The sequence below is a fragment of the Danio rerio genome, chromosome 20 (assembly GCF_049306965.1).
Source record: "Danio rerio strain Tuebingen ecotype United States chromosome 20, GRCz12tu, whole genome shotgun sequence".
Taxonomy (NCBI): domain Eukaryota; kingdom Metazoa; phylum Chordata; class Actinopteri; order Cypriniformes; family Danionidae; genus Danio; species Danio rerio.
The window spans coordinates 26,395,998-26,417,574 of NC_133195.1; the positions used below are offsets into that span (position 1 = coordinate 26,395,998).

Sequence of the window (21,577 nt, forward strand, 5' to 3'; positions counted from 1 at the left end):
TGGTGTGGCATAGTGATAATTGTCTGACTGCAGGTTTGAAAGAGAGCAGGTTGTCCCAGTAATAAGTGTCTATATACTGACTAAGGTATTTACATAAGGTACACTTTTAGTATAGTGTCATTTAGACATTTATATTTTATTTAAATGTTTCTCTTACCTTATTTACTAAAGCTTTTGTTTTTTTCCAAATTATAGTAAAGATATCAATATATCAGTAGTAACTGTACTATTTTATTTTATTGCAAAATGCAATTCTTTGTATTTAATTTTCAGCAGCCATTACTGCAGTTTTCAGAGTCACTTGATCCTTCTGAAATTGTTCTACAATAATGATTCAGAACTGAAATTATTTAAAAATATAGAAGTATTTATTTGAAATGTAGCTATTTGAAAATTACACTGCTTTTTATTGCTTCAATCTCTTTCAGACATTCTAGTGACTTTGTCAACTAAAAATGCTAAGTTGCTAATCTACTTGAATTTTTACCTAATGTTACAGGATTCACAATATTATCAAAATGGTCAATATATAAGCTGATGAATGTTTAAACTGTAATCATTAGCATTAGCTCGATATGGAAAATTAGCCTTAATGGAATAAATTGACAAAAACGTATAAATACCAGGTGGAAGTAAATGGAGCAATAGCCAGAAGTTCATTTAATGCTGTGGAAATGGTTCTGATAGTGCATTTACAGGTGCAAATAGTTTGAAATAGGTTGGGGAATATGGCAGTGTCTGAACTAGGGCTGTGCGATTTGGGGAAAAACATCTAATTTTGATTTATTTGACATATTACAATTTCAATTTGATTTGCGATTAAATTTTGTCGTCAATCTTCAGCTCAATATTCTCTATCATAGCTTCTTACTGCTAAAACGCAGCGAGTGTTAGTTAAAAAAGGAACTAAAAGGATATTTACTTACTCCAACTTTTATTCAAATTTGTTTATGAATATTCAGAAATGCAACACAATTTTTTTTTCTACAGCAAACAGTAGTGAGTTATGGCGTTAGTTATCTTCTGGTGCCTTCATGATGCTTTTTAATACGATGCAACGGCTGCAAACAACTCTGGAATTGTACTTTGCTGTTCCTAGCTACTTGAATGAGTGCCACTGGCAATACTTTTAGTTGACTTTAGCAAGAAACTCCTCATTTAGCCGACTGTGGTGGTTTTTTTAGGTGCTGGTTGTTGAATTTCCTCGTGCCGCGGCAACAATTCTGTTACAGCTCTTACAAATCACCTGTTTTTCTTCGATGTTTGTGACTTTGAAACTAAAATATTCCCATACTACAGACATGCTGTTTTTTTATATGAATTCGTTAGTTAAATGTGCAGTAGGTGATTGTCTTCAGAAGCATTTTTCGTTGTGCTGGTTGAAAGTCTCTTCACGGTCTAATAGTAATGATTACAATAAATAATCTAAATGTATTTATCTGTATTTTTATATTTTGGGTAAGGTATAAAACAAGAAAATGTTCATCCAATTAAATAGAGTAGGGCCGACATCGCTCATAATTCCGATAAGTAGCCCAATCTGTCCGTCAGCAAATGCAGATTTAAACAACTGTGCAGCCGTTTGTATGCAGCTCCGCTGACCGCCGTGCGTGCGCGATCGGTAAAAACCTGCTAAATCTAAACTTTTAAAAAAACCTGAATCAATATTGGAGTTACCTTTGCACACTAGAGAAAGGATGACACCATGTCTAAAGGATTTCTCTTAGACAGGTAATGTTCTGTTTTAAAACTGTTTTAGCTTCACGCAAAACTGATGTAACTTTAGATGTTGTTGTTACAAATGGGTTATATCTTCACAGAAGTGTTGTTCAGCCACTAAAATCTTTCGATGAAAGATTGATAAGACTATTTTCAGTTTCATGAGGGACCTTTTACAGCATAGATGATGTAGATTTTAGTTAGTTTAACAACAAAACACAAGTAAATACTGCTATTCCGCCTAGTCTCTCCCTATATTGTTTACCATGCAGCTCTAAATATTTGCTCTAAAATAGCATGTCAGTTCGGCTTGCATGCTGCCGGACAAACACTAGTCGCTTTTAACACATGAGAGAGGGTTCTTTTGCTGTGCTCGTGTTTAAGAAGGCGTGGCTCTAGACAGCGGGGGAGGGACTGTGATTCAGAGATTTATGCTAAGCTGTTAGCATTGTGAAAGATCACCTACTGCACCTTTAATGCTTCTAAAATGGCAGACGCCATCATCCCACTTGTCTGCGTTTTCCTGTTTGTTTGCTTTATTGTGGGCTTTCCGCATAATTCGGTTGTGCAATTCTAATTGGGTAAAACGAAAGTGTGCTCACTCAATTGGCTAGTAAGACTGTCACACACAGACGGCAGTCACGCATCTTCTCTGGGTGGAGGAAATTAAATAATACATATACATTTCATATCGCAGCCTCTTGTGATTTAGCTAATCACGTTTCAATCTGCGATTGCCATTTAATTACAATTAATCGCACAGTTCTAGTTTAAACTCTCCTTTCTGAAATTGCCACTGGTCCATTTCTTTGAGTTCACTGCTTCAAAAGTAAAATGATCTCAACTTTTCTGCATGAATAAGCCTTGATTTAATAAGATTCTTGACTTTTTTTCTCTGTATGTTTTCTGAGTGCTCTCTGACACGACACTGCCTTCTTCATAAGCACCTGCTTATGTAATCAGCCATATGAGCAGATGTGTTGAGGCTAGAGACTGAATGTTAAATAAAAGTTCCTTCCTGTCTGTGTGGCCCTATTTCCCTTGTGCTGTAGATTGAGGGTTGTGTTATTTTACCTAAGCAGAGTTAAGATACACAATGTGTAATCCTCAGCAAACCCAAAACCACCTGTAAGTGAGGTCAGACAAGTGTACAAAGACACAGCGGGAGAAAAAGTGCACATACAAAATAGCAGCACACATTTGCTTTATTTTTCCAGTGTGTTACACATACACACAATTACACACATGCTTTATGAATACCACATGCTGTTTTCCCACAATTCCACTATAAAGCCTAGACCCCCTCCATGTTAAACAGTTTCTTTTTGATGACTAATCTGTAGCATACAGAAAAGTCTCTGCCTCAGCAGCATCTCTGTTGTACTTCCATATGTTTAGTGTTTTGCTTAATGAAAAAGGCTTTTCTTCTCCTCTTAACTAGGCCTCTGCTTTTAGTTTGACATTTAGCTTTTACACATGCCCGCTTCATGGTTCATTTGTCCACACATTTAGTCTGCGCGGCTTTGATCTTAAGAAAGGACTCCAACTCCCATGAGACTTTGCACACTAGTCTGTGGCAGATTGACTCAATCGAGCTGTAATGGCTGTGCTTCCCATGAGTCCCTAAAGTGTAGTCCGGTTCCTCAAAGCAAGGTAAAATGCGAAGGTTTTATGAAGGTCAGTGACTGTGGAACAGGTGCGGGTTGTAATGAGATGGTCACACGGCTTAAATAGACAAGCGTGTGACTGGACGACCATAACTGAGGTAGAAGGTAAACTTATAGGGCTGGGAAAGAGGGATCAGGAGAAAGCCATTCTGCTCAGGTTCATCTGTGATCTTGGTCCAGATGCACATCTGGGGTCCAGACAACTAGCCGTGTGTGAGCTTTTTCCTAGCCTCCTGTTTTTGTAATTCTGTCTTCCTCTGTTCTATGGTTTATTGGTGTTGGGATTATATCTCACAGGCATCCGTGTTGTGTAACAAGTAAGTGTGAGTGTGGTGTTTGTGTATGAGCTGTGTTGCAAGCTAATAAAATAAGACTTGAAGTCATTTAAATCGAGCCTTTTTCCAGCATCCTATAAAATAAGAATAACAAGGCTGTTGACAAATTTAATTTGTGTTTTCTGTGTAAAAGGATAAAAGGCAGTATAAAAGTAGAACTTGCTAATAAAAGTAGGACTCTGTCGTCAGTTTGTTTATTGAAACGAATTACTTAAATTAATTGATTTCAGTCTGATAATTCAAAAAATTATGTGAGCAGCCGATAAACCTTTAACGTTTTACTGATTTAAAAGTCATTTACTTTTTAAAACTACTATAAAATCAGTTTGACAGGGTATTTGTTTTATTCCGGCTAGATTAAAAGCAGTTTTGTAATAAAAAAAAAAAAACATTTTAAGGTCAAAATTATTATCCCCTTTAGGCTGTATATATTTTGATAGTCTACAGCAGTGGTTCTCAAACTTTTTTCATCAAGTACCACCTCAGAAAAAAATTGTCTCTCCAAGTACCACTAAAATGAGCAGTATTGAAATACAGTAGTGTAGAAGGCCCAGTAAAGCAGCTACACCTCTGCACAGTTAGAAAAACGTGGCAGATTACCTTAAAAATATAGCCTATATGTCATATATGGCATATTATATACATCATTTTTGATAAATTTTGAAATGTGTGTCGCATGTACGACATATTTCATTCCTCTGCGTACCACTAGAAGGCAGCCTGCATACCACAAGTGGTACACGTATCACAGTTTGAGAACCACTGGTCTACAGAACAAACGATTGTTATACAATAACTTGCCAAATTACCCTAACCTGCCTAGTTAACCTAATTAACCTAGTTAAGCCTTTAAATGTCACTTTAAGCTGTTTGTATGTATGTATGTATGTATGTATGTATGTATGTATATAATAGAAATGTGAACACTGGTCTCACGGTTACAAAAGTAAATATTCCTCTTGCTTTAAGAGTTTAATTGTGTTTTTAAGTAGTTGCAGTGTCCTTATTACTCGATGTTGCCTCCCTTGCCATAGTAGGCTACCTTGACATAGCGCATATGAGATAAATGACGTCAGTGCGCAATAACCGGTTATGATCTATTACTAAACCGATACCAAATTGTGCGCACCTGCATTACGAGCAGCAACACGTGGGTCGTGACACATCTTTGTTGCAGAGACGCTATTGGTTAAATGCTGGCAAAGTAGAACACTGAAGCAACTTGAAGCGGAAAAGTATCTCTGCAGTCTGGAGGTATTATAAAGTTGATGACGACAACATTGCCAGACTGTGAGATATGTAAACTTGGGATTGCAAAAGGTGAAAAGGCTACATTTAACACACACACACACACACACACACACACACACACACACACACACACACACACACACACACACACACACACACACACACAAAAGAATTGTTGAATATTAAAATAAGGTGTATTAAGTTGAAAATATAGAACATCCTAGATCTGTTTTATTTTTCGTTCTTTTTTTATTACTATTTTTTTATGCATTGTAAAAGTATTGGATCGGGTTTTGGTATCGGTAGATACTGAAAATCAAATAACTCTGACTCAAAGACATAAAGACCTGATGGGGACATTCACAGATTCAACTCATGAGAAAGGGTTTTTCTCCCTGAGCCATTTTTCCCACCTCAGTGTCAAAGCAAATGTTGTTTTCTAGCATCCTGCCACGAAACTTCTGCACCCCCCACCTACCTCTGATTTTTCTGTTTTGCTGTGTGGGGGTGACAGAAAACACTGTGGATCTTCTGCAGATGTTGCCATGGAAACCTTAACTACCCCAATTCACTTTTGACCACTGCAGCACACCACTCATTTGCTGGATTTAGAGGTCAAGGGTTGAATGCAGAAGGGCAGGACAGCAAGTACATGTGCATGTAACCTGATTAGTTTTCTAAGTGTTCTTCCCCTCTCTGTTTTATTTAACATGAATGCTGTTCTTTTCATTCCTCATCAAGGTCTTCCTGCAGTCTAATTAGCTTTTGCAAACAGAAATCATTGCTGCAGACAAATATCTGTTTTCTCCTCCAAACAAGCCCGATGTTTTGTTATTCAGACCTCAGCTCTGCATCGACTGCATCAATTCACTCCTTCTCTCTGTCATAAACGCCCACTCAGCATCCTCCACACCTGATCTATCATCCTTTACAAAGTAATTATCCACTATAGCTTCAGCAGGGAGGCCCAGTTTGTCTGGAGGTGAGAAGTATAAGGCTTCAGCAGCAGGAGCTGTAGGTGGGAGTCCATTTTTAGCAGAGGACACAGATGAGGGACAGGTCAGGTCAATTCCCAGCAGTCATAAAGTGGAGCCATTAGCAGCCCATTTCAGCCAATATAGGTTTAATGAAAACAACATGGCCACCACATGCAATAACTCCTGTCAATAACATGCCGTCATCTCCTTTCGGTGAATCCGAGTGTGAAATGGTTACAAGGAAAGCACTACAGTGTGATGGGTTTGATAGCTTGTGCCTTTTGGGAGTCGTCCTCTTTCTGTCCTGACATAATTTTGTGTGTTGGGGGATTTCTTAAGCTAAATTATTCTAGATGGGGGGTCAGACGGTCTCCTGCCTGACCCACCCACCCTAACTCCTGTAACGGCTCTTGTAAAAACTCATCAGGGAAACACTGAGATTGTTTTAATGCACCCTTTGTGCACTCCAAACACGTACTGATTCATTCGGTTAATGTGTGGACTGTCTGTTTGCTATTGCACCCCAGCTGGTGGAACCTTTTTTAATGGCTTTCTCATCGTAATTTGCCTTTATCGTTGACTCTTAGCACTACGTTAATATATCACTGAGGGATGCAGACTGTGACTACAAGAAAAAAAATAGCAAGATGCAATTTTCGATTCACAAACAAATAAATCTTTTGGACCTGCTTTTGTTAACAACTCAGCCTTAAAAATTCACAGAATATTCTTAAACAAGCTTGTTAATTGGCAGATCAGATTGACTTGTTTAACTGTTCAAGAGCAGTAATGAGATTACAATAAAATAAAATGGGTCATTCTTCAATTGAGAACTGTCTAGAATACCATTTTGATAGTATTTTCATAGTATTTTAGATAATTTTACTAAATTCTGGAAAATTGGTTTAGCAATGTAGCAATGGGTCATTTTTAAAAATGACTTTTAATCGCATTTAGGTGATCACTTGGGGCATATGTTTAATATAGTCTAAAACTAAAAAGCTTGAGTAAACATCTATGCTAAATATGCATGGGCTTGATTTAATATGCAGTAAGTGTACATCTGGTAATTTCATTTTATCTGTAGATTATAGTGAGGTAGTTTGGTGTTTGGACAAACTCACAGTCACATGTACCAGACCATTTAATGTTGAAAATCATAAATATCCTTCTATGGGATTTTATTAATGCATTTATGAGTAAAACACACTGTGATTAATTCAAGTTTAGATTCTGTTATGTTTTTTAAATGATCACTGTATAATCCATATTAAAGGGCCACAAACCCCCCTCTTTTCAGTTCAAGTCAATCTCAGAATTAAAAAAAAAAAATGGTTTGAGATGGGTGTGGAGCTCTGCGAGCAGAGAGAGGAGCGGGCGTGGCCGGCAGAGCAGGGGAGAAGGAGGGGAGCGAACAACTGTTGTCAGTTGGCTCACAAAATGAAAGGCAAACCGTGAGATCCATGATTTTATAGTTTACAAAGTTAAAATGCAAAAAAATTAACAGTAAGTATTTTAATGCCCTGCTACATTTGTTATTCGTAATTTAATAATGTTGTAATACACAACCACAATTTGTTATGTCATCACAAAGATAATCGTATTTACAGTGGATAGCAATGCAGTAGGTCTCTTGCCCTGTCTATTCCAACCAATCACGCTGCCGGTAATCTGGAGGATTGTGAACATAGGTGAACTCAGGAGCATGTATATGGTTGATGTATCTGAATGGTAATGAACTCAACTGATAAAAGACAAAGTTTGCCATTCTCCGAATCCCATACAGCTCTCCCGACAAAAATGCTTGCTGCAAACCAACAGCTTTACTGTATCGGCGATGAAAGCATCGCGGGGAAAAACATGCAACAATCTCCGTGGATCATGGAAATAAACACATACGACTCGTGCCGTGCTCACCCACTCATTGGGTCTCACAGCTTGGCAGGTCTGCCTGCCTCCGGAAAGCACATACTCTCATGAATAATTAAAGGGTCACGAAACACCAAAACACATTTTTTGAGCTGTTGACAGTCATATATGTGTCCCACACTGCTAAAAACACTATTAGGACACCTATGTTTCACTAAAAAGTGTAAATTGGTTGTTTTTGCGTTATTTCAAGCAAATTCGTACTTCCGGTTTGAAACGAATTTTTGAAGCTGTGTCACGGCCATGACATAATAGCCTGTATTCCATCGTGCAGACTGCCAGAGTGAGTCTTATTACGTCTTACAGTGTGATGCATTAATGCATGAGTAAGGCTTGGTTCAAACCAATCAGCGCGCTCTATTGTGCAACTTCATTAATATTCATTACTGTCAGAGTGTAGATGGCAGAGACGCCACGTTGTGTTGGCAAAACAAGCGTGAAGTGTTGCTTTTATAGTTTGCTGCCGTTAAGTTTCGTTTTCATTTTCTCTCTGTGAGAGCTCAGAGTCACGTTTGGATTAACAGTGTACGCGACACTCGACAACAATAATTTACGTGTCCAAGGAGGAACATTGTTTACCTGTAAGCTGTTCTCATCTGAAAACGCTGAGATCCAGATTCGCTTTAGTCTCCTCTTAATAAAGACGCGGCTCTAGTTGCTGGTGATTGTCCTGTCTCTACAGATTTGGTAAGTGAGCGACCAGTGCTCTTTGTTTATTCAGTTCGTATTTTATTCGTATCAAACAAACTATTGCAACGAGTGTAAACAAGTTAGCACTAACAGTTACAACCAAACTATAACCTCGTGTTGGATTTTGTGACCGAAATAACACACGCGGCTTTCTGACGCTACCTGCCGAGTGCATCTAAGTTTCCGGGAAATGCTGAGTTTTTTTAAAGTCCACCATTTAATAATTTGGCAAATAATTCGACTACAGATATCCATGTAAACACAGTCACATTGTCCGCTGTGGTTTTGTGTTTTGACTCTGAAATTCAGCGCACCCAAATAGACACTCCCACACCAAGCCTCTTTTCTTCCTCCGACACTCCCCCCTAAACAGATCTGGACACGCCCACTTTTCTGACTTTTTCCAAAGTAGAGGTGTGAAAACACCCTGCTGAAACGAGGGGGTTTCATGGCCCTTTAAGAAGTAATAGGTTAAGAAAACTCTGCTCTGAAAAATAATGAGAAACCGATGTGTCATCACTCCACTAGCACATTCACGTTATGTCACCGTATTTGTTCCCGCCTCAAATATTATTTTAAACCCGGGAGATGAAATTAGCCAACAACAGCTTAAATTATCCAGTTTTCCCTACAATTAAAGCTGTAAGGTGCTAACATTGTCTTAACTGATGCTCAACACACACAAATCTGTTATAAGTTCAAAAAAGTACTCCAGGCTGTCTTAAACCTTTAAATACGACCAAATTTGCGTACAGCTATACTGCTGTAGCCAGGGAAATGCTGTTACACCTGCAGTTCTATGGGCGCTCCCTGCTAAAAGAGAATGAATGTTCATTTTAACCAGCATTTATTCAGTTTTAGGTCTGTACCAGAATGTAGCATAATTTTAAGTCACATTTTTTTTTTCACTTCATAAATTGACTTTTTACAACATATTTTAAATCTTCAACCACCCAATATAATGTATCTTTCTTCCTTGTGTGGATCATGATTAAAGTGTAGTTGTTGCCTCTAATATAATATCACTGCAAATTCAGCCTGTGATAAAGCACCAGTTTTTTCTGGTTTCTACAAAAAAAAAAAAAAAACATTTATTTTTAATTTGAAATAAACATAATTTAGCTAATTTGCTAGTAAAAATGGAATCAGCCATGGAAAAACATGATAATGATGAAAATAGTTGAAAAATAGTTATTTTGTGCTTCATTGTGTAATAATTTCATATATTTATAGACTTTTTAAAATTTATTTCAGAATTCAGTCAATAAATATATGGTGTTTGACTTTTATAACTGTCATCGTAGTTGATCTTTCTTCAGTCTGGAGGCTTGCCAACCGGTCCAAAATATGATCTAGACAGTGATGCGTCACAGATGAGATGGGTGTGAAATGAAGAGATGAGATACAAGAGCAGGCTATTAGAAAGAGCCTTCACCGAGTGAGCTAAAAGACTGTATGGCATTAGATTGCATCAACAGTGATTTAGAGATGGTTGGGGATGTTTGTGGATATTAGAGTCTTAATAGTGATTGATGGCTCATGACTGAGAGAGCTCATTAGTATTGGATTACACATTTCTCATTAGTGGTGTATTAGGCACATCAAGCTGTCACGCATTGACAAATTATAGGCACGTTCTTTTCCGCTTAGAAACGTTAAACATTTGCCGCAAGCCAACTTCTCTGTTGGCATCTAAGAACAGATCTACCTTTTTTTGTCTATTTGTTGTATTGCATTATTAAATATATTACTAACAGAAATTGTTCCTGAATGACAGCCATTGACAAGTTAGTAACTGTTTTTTGTTGTGAGATTGACTTTGATTTGACTTGCTCTTCAGGTTCATTTGGTTCAGGAGTGGTTAAAGATTTGAGATAGTAACTCGGAAGTTATCAAACCTGATATAGAATGACCTGATATCTGTATCAATTTTCCCTTTTGAAAAAGACATTGAACAACGATAAGAAGGGGTGGGAATATTTGTCACTTTTTCACACTGCAGTGCACCCCATGTTCTAATCATTCTCATTCATCGCCACCCACTAGTTCTCTGCAACTCACATGGCCGCCCACTAAAGCTAAGCAGGTCTGCACCCAGTCAGTACCTGGATAGGAGACCACATGAGAAAGCTAGGTTGCTGCCGGAAGCGGTGTTAGTAAGGCCAGGAGGGGTCACACAACCTTTGGTCTGTGTGAGTCCTGAAGCCCCAGTATATTGATGGTCACTCTATACTGCTCTGTGATCCGACATAAACCAAGGTCCTGACTCTCTATGATCATTAAAATCCCAGGATGTTTAACCCTAGCATTCTCTGTCCTTCATGGCCTCCTAACCATCCCCATTTCATAATTGGCTATCAGTTAATTGGCTTTTGGCCATCATCTCCACCAATCAGCTGGTCTGTGATGTGCGGACTGGCCCAATATGGCTGCCATTGCTTCATCCAGGTGGATACTGGACATTGGTGGTGGATGAGGAGATTCCCCCATGCATGGTGTGAAGCACTTCGAATGTCTAGAAAAGCACTATATAAATGTATGTATGTATGTATGTATGTATGTATGTATGTATGTATGTATGTATGTATGTATGTATGTATGTATGTATGTATGTATGTATGTATGTATGTATGTATGTATGTATGTATGTATGTATGTATGTATGTATGTATGTATGTATGTATGTATGTATGTATTATTATTAACAGTAAAACCAATCAATTAGTTCTGTAAAGGCATCACAATAAAAAAAATTATGCGTTCAGTGACATCAGCAGGAGGAGTCATTTGAGGTAAAGTAAAATGGGATACAGAATTGCATGGAATTGCTACCTAGCTACAGCTTTCTAAAATCTAAAAAGAACCTAACATTAATATTGCACTTATTTCGTTTTTTCATAGAAACAGGACTTTCATGTCAGACGCTGTACATTTATATCTGTCAAGTACACTCTAATATAGACTCAACGCTCTATCATTGATATTTTTAACTGATACAACTCTAGAAATTGCATCTCACTTTAAACGACATTCTCCAGTGAAATGTTCTCTGATTGTTCTTTATTTAATAAGCTAATTGGTTCAAGTCAGCAGCATGAACCAAATGTTGCTGCAGACTTTTATTTGAGAATGATAATGCATTTCCAATTGAAATGGAATACTGGGTGGGGGTTGGGGTTTTATTTTTGCTCTTCTCCTCTCATAGTTCACTTTCAACTGTTAAACAACTTAAAAGGCCGTTGAAGTTGCACAGTGTCCCAATGGCTTCTGCCCAATATCTTATTGTGATCATACCATACAGTCTTGTCAAGTATCATAAAAGACTGTAAACGGACACTTACAAGATAAAGCACGGCAATAGCACCATGACACACTTAACAGCATGCACAAATGCATCTACAGAAACGTTTGTGTTGCTTTTTAGCTTAAAACAATATAATAGCTGCAAGTGTAAACAAATAATATGAGAAAAAAGGCGTTTATTTCCCCCATTCTTGTGATATCCTTGTGTTTCACTGTAAGTCACTGTAAAGTGTTTGTTAAATGAAAATTTTGTTTTAATTGACAGGTAGTGAGGATGAATTGGCATGCCTGCAGTGTGTAAACTTTGAAACTTTTATCTTGTTACAAGGTATTTTTAGGTATCTTGTTTACATTGTAATCTCATTTACCTCGGCACTTGGGAGAGTTTTAATAACGTGTGGTGTTGTTTTTTCCCTCCGGTGAGAGAAGCTTAGATTAGTTGCACGGTGGTGAATTATTTCAGCCCTGCTGGACTTGCTGTTGCTGTCTTGCATTAGTGTCTAATATCCTGTAGATTTGATCCAGGTTCATCCAGTCATGTTCTTCAGATTTTCGATGAGACAGACTGGTGTTTATCCCTCGTGTCCCACGTAAGCTTTCTTGGACCAGGATGAGTCTCGAAATTGGAAAGCCTCAAAGGCAACGAGTGGCCTCGCTTTTTTTAATTGAACCACTAAGGTTCATGTAACCCTAACAAACAGGCAAGCGTACACGCACACCTTCAATGCTCTGTTTGGACTGGATAAAAGCCTGAATGTGGTTCTTTCATGCCTGTCCAGTTCAAGTGATCTCTAGCACCCTTCGTTTTCACGCACAGGGCTTAGACCGGAAAAACACACACACACACACACACACACACACACACACACACAACTGCTGCCTTAACATTCATTTGATCAAACTCTCCATCTCCTTTTTGCCTTTTCTTTTTTGCCCTCCTACCCTTTATCCTCTCCTATCCTTTCATCTTATCCCCAGTTTTTCCGTGTCTTTCCTCTTCTCACACTTTTTCTGTCTGTTTCATGCTCTAAGCTGAGCAAAGTGGGTAAATCTGCAGATCTGCTGACAGCTGCCTTTGAGAGAGGCCCACAGAAGGGGGGACAAATGGAGCACAGAGGTGCACAGACGAATGGAGCTTTGATTTGAGAGTTGTTCGAGGCTGTGGACTTGGGCACAGCATTACATTACATCAAATAAAGCTGTCGGCCCAAATTACATAGAATTGCAAGAAAATAACATTGCTTAGTTTCATCTTTATTTCCTCTTTGGTTTGTTCTTTATGTTTGAAGAAGGGATGTGGTTTCTGAAAGGTCAGTTTGCCCTCTAGTTAGTTGTCTCAGTGTCTGGCTGGCCCTCTGTCCTCTCTGCGGTGAGTGCTGCTTAGTCACTGTCTGATCCTCCTCTGGGCTTTCTCTTTCTCTACTTCCTTTCTTTCCTTCTTTATTTCTTTGTCTGCCTTTCTACTTACTATCCTCCCTCTCTTCCTGCCATTTGCCTACACACGTGCACATCCTTTCCTTACTTTTTTTCCAGACTTCCTTCTTTCTTAAGACCTGGAGGATACTTCTGACTTTATACTTTCCATGTTCTGTTGCATCTTGTGCACAGGTATGTCTCAACAGCTTTCAAAGTATACTCGACTAAGTGTAGATGGTGGAATTTGACATACAATACTTGTGCAATCTCAACATTCATCTCTTCTTAGACATAAAAGTTGTCTTGGACGTAAAGTTAGTGCACAAACACTCCTGACACAAAAATTGCATCAGGAGGACAGTGTGTAGACAATCTAAAAGCATGGATGACTGAAGCATACAATGTCAGAAGGTATACTTTTTAACCTATGTAAATTCCTATTTGCATTCCTTTCTTTATTTCCTTTACACCCATCTACTGTTGAGAAATATTAATAGTTAATCAAAAATTGCTAAAATTATTATAATATCCAGATTAGCCTCACACAATTACTTGTTGTCTGTGTTTCAAGCATGTCAGTTCAAGGAACATTAATTTCCAATTATTAGAAATAACCTTCTTATTCTCCAATACTACTCAGAACATGTTGCAAAAGACTGGCAACTCCAGTTATGAACCAAACAACGCAAAAGACGCAACTTCAAGGGTGATATAAGTCTTTAACTACATTAAACACCTAACTAATCTAACACACTCAAAAATTTGATATAGGAAGAGGCAATACAGAGTGAAGAATATGACGTTACCACAGCCTGAAGGAATCATCCTCTACAGCATGAAGGAAACTTCAGCTTCATAATTCAAGCTACTTTGAAAAAAACTTAATACATATGTTAAACAGAGCAAAACCTGCAGGTCTTTCCCATTTGAAAGAAAGGTCTTAATGCAGTTTTTGAGTATTTGATTAATCTTTGTTGAAGTTTGTTAAAAACAAGGCAGAACTCTGGCAAAAGCATAGGGTGTGGTTGAACATTATTTCTCTTGTACTTCCATGTTATCCATACGTTTTCCAGCCAACCCATCTTCATAACCTCCTTCCTAAACCAGATCTGACTGTTTACCTGCCATTCTGATGATCAACTTGAGGCATACTCACACTAGGTACAGTTGCCCTAAGCGCAATTGTTCCCCCTCAACCCCAACGGCCTGCACTCACACTGCATTTTGCCTTCCAAACCTGAGCATGCTTGCGTCATTGATGCGACTGTTCACTTTAGCAGAAAGAGAAGCACTCTCACTCAGGATAGTAGACATTGCTTTAGTTATATCGTTTTAGTTGTTTGGGATGCAAAAAATAGTCAAATATTTTGCTGAACAGATCCACATGTTTTGACGGTCATAAATGATCATAATAATCTTTGTGTTGCATGTCTTAGGAAGTTTGCTGAGGGCACAGCTGTCGTGAAGCAAGGGGTTTGCACCTTTATTAAACTACAGTTCACGTTCATTGAAAAGAATGGTTTATAAATCCATATGAAACAGTCCCTTAAAAATGGTGTCTTATCTTCAGCTTCAGGCTTACGCGTGCTTTGCACTTACACTACAAGCGTACCGCGCCAAAGCCTAACCGAACCGTGTTCTGGCACAACTCTTTCGCCGGGGCCCGATTCTGAGCACTCACTCTCGTCTAACAAACCAGGGATAGCATTGTGTAAGTTCATTCTTATATTTGTCTACCTCTCTTCCTATCTTAAGCTGCCTTTTTTCCTTCTTTCCCAGTTCTTACCTACCTACTTAACTATCTACTTACTGCTAACTACCAGCTTAATTACTACCTTCATTTCATATTTTAACCTACCAATCTAACCATCTTAACTTACTTCCTTCTATTCAAAACCAACCTTTTTTTCTATCCATTCATCATTTCTTCCTTCCCTTACCCACCTTCTCGGCTATTTTCCAGTGTCTTCCTGTCTTTGATTGTTTTCTAATTTTCTTTGTTATTTGTGCTTTGATTATCATTCTCATCACTATGCACAGGAGATGCATGCTACAGTGGAAGAAGCCCACTGGTCTTTATGCTGGGTTGGTGGGGAGGGGGTTCTTTTGGACAGAGTGCCCCTCTCTTGAACATTTTGCCTGAAAAGGGCTCATTCAGTTGAGCAGCACTGCGTCTGCAGCCTCCTCCCTCTCTCTGGCTGTGGATCATTGTCAGGCCTGAAAGGAGCTTTGACTGGTTCCAGACGACTGGTTCTGCACCATAAAACTTCACACACATTGATAAATGGGCTTGCCCAAAACATTGCAAATTCATTGGAATATCCCAGAGCTGTTTGGGATTGTCAGACAAGGAGGCAGTCAGCAAGTTAGGCAACACAGACACTGAAAGACAGACAGAAAAAGCAGCTCTGCACAGACGAACTGAGAGACAAGCCAACAAGGTCAGACTGAAGGACAAATCATACAGTCTGATTGCTCCGTTGTAACACAAAAGCTAGCATTGAGCTCATGTGATGGCATTCTTACTATAAATAGATGAGCATAGAATGTATATATATTGGTCTTTATTTCTTTTCGTAATGCAGATGTCCATGGTAAGGATAATGTGTGATGCATTCCAAAGATAGCAGTGTGTCCGTTATAAAAAGAGAAACCCTGCAGCAAAGAGTTGATTTTAGAATCTCTGCTTTCACTTCACACCCTCCTCTCCTGCGCACATGGTCACGCACTGAAAGCTGGCTGTTGTCATCACCGTCACCCTTCGCCTGTTCTATAAGTTTGAAAAATGAATGTGCTTTTGAGTGCTGATCTTGCATTATCCATGAATCCAAGTTACTTTGGAACCCCTGAACTCCCACTTTTAGTAATCCTCCTCTTCTCTTTCTCCTTTTCTGCAGGGAGTTCCTCAGTTACCCTGCGCTAAGGCTCTATACAACTACGATGGCAAAGAACCTGGAGATCTCAAGTTCAGCAAAGGTGACATCATCATACTGCGACGACAGGTTGATGAAAACTGGTACCACGGAGAGATGGGAGGAGTCCATGGCTTTTTCCCAACCAATTTTGTCCAGGTCATCAAACCTCTCCCACAGCCGCCCCCTCAATGCAAAGCCCTGTACGACTTTGAGCTCAAAGATAAGGAGGCTGACAAGGACTGCCTGCCTTTTTCAAAGGTGCTGATTTCTACTCGCAAAACAGACAACCTTCAACCTTTTAATCTCCAATTCACACACATTTTTCCAACAACAAGTTGATTAACAATATGATAACATTTTACATTAGTTGTTGCATAGGGAAATAAAAATGCACATGTTAACAGCTTTCCTTATTCAAAACTCATCCTATTGCCACTATTCTTTGTTGCATGTCAGACCCACCATGAGCATTATTCAGACTTTTTCTTTTGTGTTCTACTGAAAATAAATAAAATGGGTCTGGATAGGCAGGAGGGTGAATAATTGGGTAAGCTAACAGCATAGTTTAATGTTGCAGAGGCAAAAAGAAACGATTCCTGCTATTTGCGACATAAGTGATGCAAGTTCGCCTCCAGCTACTTGTGTTTTGGATAGATTTTTATTAAAAAAAAAAACAATTGCCTGACATTCATGGATGCCTTCGAGTTGTACATTGTTTCTAAACTTTTTAACAACGTGCTGTAAAGGCTTCTGGCTTAATAACTAGAGACCTATTTTTATTTTTTATTCTTTATTTTTTTGGTCTGCCCTTAGGATGATATTCTTACTGTGATTCGTCGTGTGGATGAGAACTGGGCGGAAGGCATGCTGGGAGATAAGATTGGCATCTTCCCCATATCTTATGTAGAGGTGAGTCATATCAGTGCATTTAAAACTGCTGTTGTTCCCTGACATTTTCATATTTGATGTTTTATTTTTTGATGCTGTATACTTGAGGTCAGCTTTTGTCTTGAAAACCTTCAAACTTTTCAAGAATTTGCTCTCAAATGTATTTTCATTTCTGTTGTCATCTCATCATACCTGTCAACCCTCCCGTTTTTTTTTCCCCGGGATTCTGACATATTTTACAATTCTATCCTGCTTTCATCCCGTAAAGGTATTTTTCCATATCTTAAATCAAAGAGTGGCAATAAACATTAAAGAGCCGATCCTCCCTATATGTTACTTATACCACCAAACCACCAAGGGACATCCCTTGCTCCTAAATGTGATTTTGTTCTGTGCGTTTATTTTATTTAGGCATGAAAACACTTTGAAATAAATATAAAAGCTTTGGAATTCCCTTCCTTTCCATTACAGGCACCTTCACCCCTCCTATGCAATCCTCAAAACTGTCGTGACTGTCAGACGCACTCCATATTGAAAAATAGACGCTGTATCCCAAACGGATTCTGTAATTGCGATTAGAAGCGAAGCAAAAACAAACACTCTGGGTTTTGGGTGCATGTTTTAGCAGACATATACACACAATAATTTAATCATGTTGATCTTTGTGGGTTTTCTTTTAAACACAAATTTAGTCTAAAATAAGCATATATGGTTAGGAAAGCAATCAAATGCATGAGTCAAATGTGCATTTTTAAAGTGACACCTCTGTTATTTAATGTAATCAAATTAAAAATCTAAATGAAAGATTCATGTTCTGCTCTTTAATCAGAATATTTAAATTACAGTGAAAAAAATCCCTTATTTTCACATCCCAATGTTGACATATGTCTCATTCTGTTCATTATCGTTCACCCTCACCATTTTCTTTTTGTTTTTGGTCATGCTGATCATACAGAGCTCTCAAATTTTTGCTAATTATTTGAGCTGTATTGAATTCACTTTCATCAGCCAGTACAATGTTCTTAATGCCCAGCGTTGTGTCTCTTTTTATCTAACATCCCCAATCATGAAACGCTGTCCTCTTGAATCACTCAACATCAAACAAGCATGGCCTCAATTATTGTGGCCAACTCCATGTGTCGCTCTTAAAAGTTGCAGCATCTCAAGTCTCTCAACACCTCGTGTCCCTACTCTCATAAACAACCTTTATGAACCCTGGCAGAGCCAGCGTGTGTTCTCCACCAGCCACGTGTCTAACCTGTGTGAAAAAATAACCATCAAAAGACATTCAAAAATAGCTTCTTGTCAGAATGGTGCTGCTTGAATAGCATATCTCTCATACAGAGTGAGAGAACGAGGGAGGCGAGGGGCGGAGGCTATGAGCTTACACAAAAGCCCTGGCAATTTTCACTAAACCAGACCTTTTCCAAGTGAATGCTTTTGAGAAGGTAATCTCTGATACCGGTGACATCAAAAGTGACTCAGGTACTTGAAAGTGTAAAGGGGGGAAAGGATTTTTCTGTTCCCTTGTCACTTTCTGCCACCATAAATGTATGTTTTCAGAGAGTGACTTGCAAATTGAACCAGGCATGTGTCTCTCTTAGTGGCCATCATCTTTGCAGTAGTTCATGTCTGTCGGGTTTTCAGGAGCAACTCTAGGATATGACGAGCTGATCTTGATGATATATTACATTACATTACCGCTAATGCTTGGTGAATCATGCGAAGTTACTGTCCTGTTTTTGAATCCAGGGTTTGCTATAGCTTTAGGTCCAGTAATATTGCTGTGGTAGTCATAAGGTTGAGGACACATCTTCTTTGTCATTGTTATTATTTTTTAAGTACACGTCATGTTTTTTCCTGGGAATAATATTTCTAAAGGACCCATTGATATAAAATTGAACCAGATTTTGGTAAAAACCCAAACAATGCAAACATAAAAATATAACAAAACTAAATAATCAAAAATATGAATGTTATAACAATGGAATGACACAAGAAAAATGTACTGAACTACTGAAATGTAATTAATACTTTATATAAAAGGCTTTTTCTGTGATGGTAGCTTTGCTCAGGTGCGAACTTTTATTTATTTATTTTTATTTTTTAATATCACAGACTTCAACAGAGTGTAAAAATCGTGATGGTTCTGTAGGTTTTGTCTATCAAATCTGATTTTTATTTAGTATTTTCTGTTGGATTCAAGTCAAGGCCATTCTGCGGCTTGATTTTCTTTCACTGAAACCGTTTGACAGTTTCATTGGCTGTTTTGGATCATTGTCTTGCTCAAATGTCCACCCTGGTTTCATATTCATCATCCTGGTAATGTAAATGTTGTACTGAAGCAGCTGATATTAATTTACAATGATGAAGAGCAGAGGGTTGCTGAATAACTACTGGAAGATTTCAGCTGCTGTCAGGGCTTTCACTGCCTTTCTACACCTTCTTTTCTTCATGTGTTCAGCACTTTTCCTTTGTGTCATTTCAATTTATTACGTAAAAGTTCATTTATGAAGTAATAATTTTGTTGTCTTTGCATATATGGAGTTATTTGATAATCAACATCTGGTGAAAATTTTAAGTGAACAGCACCTTTAGAGCTGTTTTCAAAGAAAAATGGTGGCGTCCTGACTACCTATTTTCCCCACTGATTGAGATATATATATATAAGTATATTCCCCCATCTTATGCTTCCAGACCAAAAGAATTTTAAAATAATGAGAAGCATCAAGTTTGCAAACTGCTCATTGGTTGTGTGTCAGTGCAGTTCCCACATCTGTTGTTTAGCACTTGATGTATAATTTCTAACTAATGAACTTTCTGATGTATTAATACATTAAGAAATGGTTAAATATATGAATAAATCCATAAATTATCAGAATGCACTACCTACTCTGTCTACACCAGTACTTTTGCACTATTTAATTGATTCTTGTGACCTGATTCAGTGGGGTTTTAGGTGAATTTAAAGAGTATGGTTCTTCAAATGAGTGCTCTGATTGGCTGCTCTCGTTTGTGAAGAGGTAGGCGGTTGCCCAGGGCGATGGGTGTTGCTCTGTCATTAGCTGAAGACACTCTGCTAATCTGCTTTTTAATTTCAGTTAAAGTCAGACATGGCTTGCAATCCCATCACACTTGGTGCCCCACATACTGTAAACCAATTAGTCTTTGATTTACTTGATTTTTGTTTGCGTATAGTTGGTGCACATTGCCACATTTACATTATGCAGATCTGTTACTCTTCCTCTTGAACAGTCTTCCTTGGCCTTGTTTACACCTGAAATGTAGATGTGTTTTCTTCAGTGTGATCACAAGCAGACAATAGAAAAGTTTTGATGAAATCTGGTGTTAAGAGATGTTCTTAATTGTATGTTAATAACAGCAGGTGGCACCTGTATTGTGTCTTAGCTGAACATGTGAATAACAGGTGGAGACAGGGCCATTGTCTCTTTAATGTTCAGTTTGTTGCTCAAGTCATTTCTTTGTCCTTCATCTTGTTGCTATGCCTTTCTGCTGCTTTCATTCTGCATCACTGTAATACATCACATTCATCACTGCTTGTTACATTAAATTTAAAGAAAGCATCATAATTGTGAGCCAAGTGCTAATTCACATGGAAAATTGAGCCTTGTTGCTCATATGCATCCTCTGGGTTTGAATCTAGCTCACTAAATTTTTTATGGCCAAAGTTCTATGCACTATATGCTGTAAAATATTGCTCTGTTCACTCTCTCCTCAGTTTAACAGTGCGGCTCGACAGCTCATAGAACTGGACAAACCATCTGAAGGAGGAGGAGACTCTAGTGAAGGACCGTCCTCGTCCTCCTCGGGCCCTCAAGCCAATGGCTCCCAGAAAGCCCCTGGGGAAAAGAAGAACAGTAAGAAGCGGCACTCCTTCACCTCATTGACTATGTCCCATAAGCCTTGCCTGGCTCCTCCACCACAGAGACACTCCATGGAGATCAGCGGCCCGGTTCTGATCAGCTCCTCTAACCCCACAGCAGCGGCCCGGATCGGAGAGCTCAGCGGAGGCCTTTCCTCCAGCGCACCTTCACAGGTGAGAGATCACACTCATTCAACATAGTTTAGTCCTACGGCCTTGTGGATATTGAGATTTGATGGTAAAAAACTTGTATGCAGGAAAGAAAGAGGAGGAAGCACAGTTATTATTTCAGCATGACAGGGGCTGACCTCTAAATGTGCTGTCTCTTATCCACTCTTCCTCTCTCCATGATATATATAGATTGGTACTCATACTGAGTGCTGGTGAGGACATCATCTCTCAGAGAGAGGATGAGCTTCTCAGCTGTGGCCATGGTTACACAGCCTGATGTATTCGCACACATACACGTACTCTGTCAGGAAAGCAGAATCCGCACAGATGTATTAAAAGATAGAGTCAAGAAAAGAAGAAAGTGGGGCTCAAATCTGACTTTAACTAATCCTTTAATTTGCCTGGAGATTTTAAAGTCCAGTCTCCAAGTATA

The 21,577-nt window shown here is 38.6% G+C and overlaps 1 protein-coding gene across 2 annotated transcripts in view; it reads left to right on the top strand.

The window, feature by feature from the left end:
• sh3rf1 (SH3 domain containing ring finger 1) overlaps positions 1 to 21,577 on the top strand; it is a 94,549-nt gene that overhangs the window by 37,630 nt on the left and 35,342 nt on the right. Inside the window, 3 exon segments of one of the 2 annotated variants that reach the window (NM_001045487.2) lie at positions 16,185 to 16,460; positions 17,016 to 17,111; positions 20,830 to 21,147. In NM_001045487.2, the coding sequence (NP_001038952.2) occupies positions 16,185 to 16,460; positions 17,016 to 17,111; positions 20,830 to 21,147 (690 nt within the window). 2 annotated transcript variants of the gene reach the window in all.